Here is a 5194-nt window from a genome sequence, read left to right as displayed (position 1 = left end):
ACCAAGCAACCACATTCATTGTCATATCCTTTTGCCACCTGTTACCAATTCATTTCGAACAGCAATGAAACAGAAGCTGCTTAATGAAGGTGGGGCACAGAACCTCTGAGGGAGCTAGCGCATGGTGATGTGGACACATCTCTCAAGTTGGTCCACTGTACCTGTACCCAGGCCTTATCGGCTTTTCCAGCAATTTCTCTCTTAAGTGGCTTTGTTTGTGTATGTGTGTGTGGAGGTGGGAGTTAATGTATGTCATGACTGGCCCTTCTCCTCTTTCCCACTCTAAATAGAGTCTGTCAGTCTGAACTGAAGTACAATGATTTTTTTTTTCCAAAGTCATATTAAGATTCCAGTACAATGCAGGCTCTTTGTTGAGGATCTGTTCTGGATTTTAATTCACAAGAGCCAAGCTGCATGAAAGACAACAATATAAAAAACAGATTTTTTCCCTCAATTACATTTTTTTTTCTTGCATTTTTTCACACATTTTTGGCATACATGCATATCACTATGTAACATTTTGGCATAAAAAATGGATTTTTGCTGTTGTTGAATACAAACTGAAAATGATAATTGGGGAATTTATTCAAGTATCATGTTTAGTGCGCTTTGTATTAAACCCACACATCAGCTAACAACTGTATGGCCAAAAGGCAGCAACATTTTAATTTTTACCACCAAGATTTTTTCTTTATAAATATCCAAGCTTAGTTACATTATTGTCAGAAATGCATAGTTATAATTTGCGATCAATACATTTACAGTAAGAATAGTTGAAGGTACCCATAATTTATCATATGCATTTATAATATAGTTGGTCTGAGGGGTAGAGTTTAGGCTAGCATGTTTCTCATGCCTGGAGCTCCTTCATTTCTTGTGGGGGCACTGCCTTGTAGTTCGCTGCGGTCCTGATCAAAAGAAAACATATTCAACATAAGGATTGTCTCAGTCGCTTGTCTGATGCAACTGCCATAATAATACTGCTCTTCAAACAACCATAATACAGCAGGTAGATGCTGTGGTTATGGACTGTACTGAAGTACTGGTACTTATGATACTTATTTTGATCCTACAATAAAAATGTTTTTTTTTTTAAAAACAAAACAAAACAATGAATGGTATGGGGAAATGGAGATGGCATTATATGTTGTAGTTATAATGGTGTGAAATAGGAAGTACATCTCCACCCTCTTCTCTATCCAGTCCAACTTGCATTCTTCCTGGTACACTAAACTATATTCCTATGCATTCCCAGACATCAGTGCATCTATATTGTTTATGTTTTCACTTAGGGGTATTTAATTAGCACATTTGATGTAGAGAATAACTCAAGAGCTTGATTGTTGGTCTGAAATGGGAGACTTATGGAGGTGAGACTCACTCTGCATTAGACTTGGTTGCCTCGTGTTTTCTTTTCTTCAGGTGATGACTGATGCTCCATGCCAGCAGTGCAACAAAGGCGGCGGCGAGCAGAGCGCCGATCACCGCGCCCACGATCGTCGCCTCGTGCATCTCTGGGCAACCACACATCTGGTCATCTCACTAAACCACTGGTCATCTCATTAAATCTAAGGGCTCACTCTTCCCCCGTCAGGAACATGAACATGGGGCAGAAATATTGGGAATGCTTGTGCTATACTGGGATTATGATGTGATTCAGCTCATTTAAACGGAGTATGTTTAAAACATGTGAAGGCAATGGATTATAATTCAGTTCAGTAAAACAAAGAGGATTATGCAGAATATCAAAGTGTGAACAGCTGCATGTGTATAAACACATACACACACACACACACACACACCCACATGCACACACCCAGAACTGGAAACTACCTGAGTTTAGAGTAATGGTGCAAGTAGAGAAGCCGACGGTATTAGATGCATTGCACTGATACTTTCCAAACTGAAACTGAGAGATGTTTCTGAAGGACAGCACACCAGTCTCATCTAGTACAAAGCAAAAGAACAAAGAAAGCAAAAGTTCAGAAAAAAGAAAACATTATTTTAATCTGTGATTCCAATAAATGGTTTCAAATAAGTATTTTTTGTAATTAATGTGCTAGCATTAGCACATGTACACACACACACACACACACACACACACACACACACACACACACACACACACACACACACACACACATACACACAGAGATACACTCACCTGCACTGATTAACATGTTTCCAGTTGTCCCCTTGTCAGTCCTGGTCCAGGTGTACATGGGAGGTGGGTTGCCTTTCTTGGAATGGCAGGTCAGCGTGACCAAGTGACCTGTCGCCACATCTCCATGGACAGCACAGAATGGGTATGATGGTTTCTCTTCAAAAACATACAAGGGCAGGCCATTTCTCAGTACTCTATGACCTATGGTACTAATCCGACTGTAAGCGATTTTCAAAAGACATGACTGGTTTTACATGCTTTCTGAGAATCTGCAAGGAAACTTTTACAAGAGCATAATGCTTAAAGAATTGAAATAGAGTGTAGTACAATAGTCATTTTGGGTCGGTGACGGAAAAGCATATGCATTCTCCATTACTGTTACAATATCAGAGATGCTATTTTGCTTTCATCATTCCAAATGACGATTTTATAATTATGCCATAATTGGTCTGAAATTACAGGAAGGAAATATCCCTGACCTACAGAAAGCACACAGCACACTGTAAGATTCCCTCCTCCCAGCAGTCCTGACACACACTGACAATTAGGAGACTGTTCAGCAGTAGTTCCCATGGAAACCAACATGGTTACCAGGGACAACAAGGTTGTCCTAGAAACATGGTAGAGGAGTGGAAGTAGTGCATGGTAGTTAATCCACTCCTCAGGCCTTGTTACAAGCTAACTTATCAGAACTGTTTACTATCTGGATCAATGTGCATAGAACATGGTTCAAAAGAGGATGTCCATAGTGAAACTGCAGTTAAAATATTTTTTTCTTGTTTGTGGTCATTAGAGGTCAGTGTGAATGACTTGATCATACAGCACAATTGCTACAATTTCAAATAACGACCTGGGTGGCATTTGAAGCATCTGAAACATCAAACATTCACACATAATTAGAGTTTCCATAATTCTTAGCAAACATTTATATCTGTAATGCCCACAGGGAGTGCTTCCAGTGGTGCATGCGGAGCTCAGCCATTGCAACACACATCAAAACTGTCATTGTGCCAAAGCTTGATCAGAAGGAACCTTTCTGGTAAAAATGAATAGGGAGTACAATAACTATATAGATAAACAATTAATAGGACTGCTTTTATACAGTGATCACCTGGCATTATAATCACATAATAACTAATGCAGCTGTCAACCACATCATATATATACATATACAATGAACATATACATACATATGTTATGTATATGTTCATTGTATATGTATATTGTATATATACACAATGCAGTCTGCATTGTATATATACACAATACAGTCTTTTTCCTTCATGCACAGATCCTCTACCGAAGGCCTGGAAGCTTCAGGGACTTGAGTTCCCAGCACTGCACTGAAACTGCTCCAATATATATATTGTTTCAGTTGATGTAGGAGAAGTTTCAGTTGATGTAGGTCTGAAGAAAGGCATGAAACATTTACCAAAAACATGAACGATGACTGTAGCCGTGGCGATTCCGCTGATATCAGGCAAGTTGTGGACCTCGCACATGTAGGTCCCAGCATCGACAATGCGCATGTCACTGATGGAGATGCTGGCATTCATGGTGGTGTTCAGAGGGGAATAAAGAACTTTCAGCCTGTCCTTGAACCTCTGGCCAATCACTTCAGCTCCACTCTGGTAGTAGTACACCTAAAATGAAATTATGAAAGAATAAACCATATCTAGGAAGTATGTAAAATGTTTTCAATTATACGGATCTTGAATGCTGCCTGTAGACACTCCCTGAAATTCAAATCTCTCTTTAATTATCCAAGAATAAACAATTACACTTTAATATTTTCAAATATCTACATTGCAGTGTGGGCACATAGAGCAATTTTAGTAGCATTAAACCCTACTCTTACATTATATAGAAACTGCAGATGTTGTATTGCAAGAAATCAGTTTCATAAGAGTGTCCTTTTGTCTGGGACTTTCCTGTCCTATACAGGTGATCTCAGCCATCTGCGCTTAGACAAATCCCAAATGGTACACTCTGGAACTGCAGCTGTCTGGCACACCTTCCTAGGTAGCACCAGAATACCGCTTTGTACCTAGGATCAGATCTAAATGTTGTGTATCACTGTATTGCACATTCTGGACTATTTAGAAACACAAAAGACTCAAAATGTAGTACTACAATCCATCCATGGATTATATATGTATGTGTGTGTGTGCACGTGCATGTGTGTAGATGTTTATGTTTCTAACTTCTGTTTCTAATTTCTGTTGCTGCACAGAAGTTCTGTTGAACAAACTCCTTTGTTTCTGTAAAAGGGTGTGTCTACACCACATTTACATACACACACTTCCTGAAGGGTCAGACTTGACCAAAAGATTGTGTTGGTGCCAACACAAATTTTTGAACTCTATTACAAACAGGTTAAAACAAAACAAAAATTGCCAGTCCAACACATCTACAGTGACCATATCTGACTACTTGAAACATTTACAGTAGATTTTATGAATAGCAGTGAATCAAAATGACATTACAAATCACTATAGTGGGATTTACACTATACAAATCATTATAGACTAATCAGACTTTTATATTCATCCCCAGGAGACATGTCACATTAACAGAGACTCTGAATCAAAAACTGCTTCTGTGGGAAGTGCTGGGGCGCATGCTGAATCATGCTTCTAGAGAGGACGTACCTGTTCTGGAGGACCTACCTGTTCTGGAGTTGGGGAGGTCTTGGGATAGAAGGTCCAGGCAACTGTAAGCTGTTGCGTCGGTTCATTGGTGGAGAAATTACACCGAAGCTCCGCAGTGTCATAAATGCTCACGTTGACGACTTTTTGTGGTGATGTTACCATGATCGACAGAGTGCAGCCTGCAAATTACAGATCTGCTTTGTCTGGACAAGTTGGCAACCAGCATTCTTGCTGATGAATCATGTCTAAAATTTAGGCAGCTGCTATAGAATTATAGGAGACTATCCGTTTTACTCAGGGACTCAGTAGGGAGGAAGTCCAAGCAGAGTGCAAAGGCGCTGGTCAGAAATCTGGTGCCAGTATTCACAGTAATCCTGAA

At 39.7% G+C, this 5194-nt stretch overlaps 1 protein-coding gene across 1 annotated transcript; it reads right to left on the bottom strand.

Moving 5' to 3' along the window:
- Positions 1-683: 683 nt before the first annotated feature.
- LOC113582286 (V-set and immunoglobulin domain-containing protein 1-like) lies at positions 684-4977 on the bottom strand. The gene is made up of 6 exons (XM_035526903.1): positions 4834-4977; positions 3597-3807; positions 2165-2320; positions 1834-1947; positions 1382-1514; positions 684-908 (listed from the first exon to the last, which is right to left on the bottom strand). The coding sequence occupies exons 1-6, from the start codon at positions 4975-4977 to the stop codon at positions 851-853; spliced, it is 816 nt and encodes a 271-aa protein (XP_035382796.1). The 3' UTR covers positions 684-850.
- Between the last annotated feature and the right edge of the window lie 217 nt (positions 4978-5194).

This window comes from Electrophorus electricus, chromosome 6, assembly GCF_013358815.1.
Source record: "Electrophorus electricus isolate fEleEle1 chromosome 6, fEleEle1.pri, whole genome shotgun sequence".
NCBI classification, from domain to species: Eukaryota; Metazoa; Chordata; class Actinopteri; order Gymnotiformes; family Gymnotidae; genus Electrophorus; species Electrophorus electricus.
This window is presented reverse-complemented; position numbering and strand designations above follow the sequence as displayed.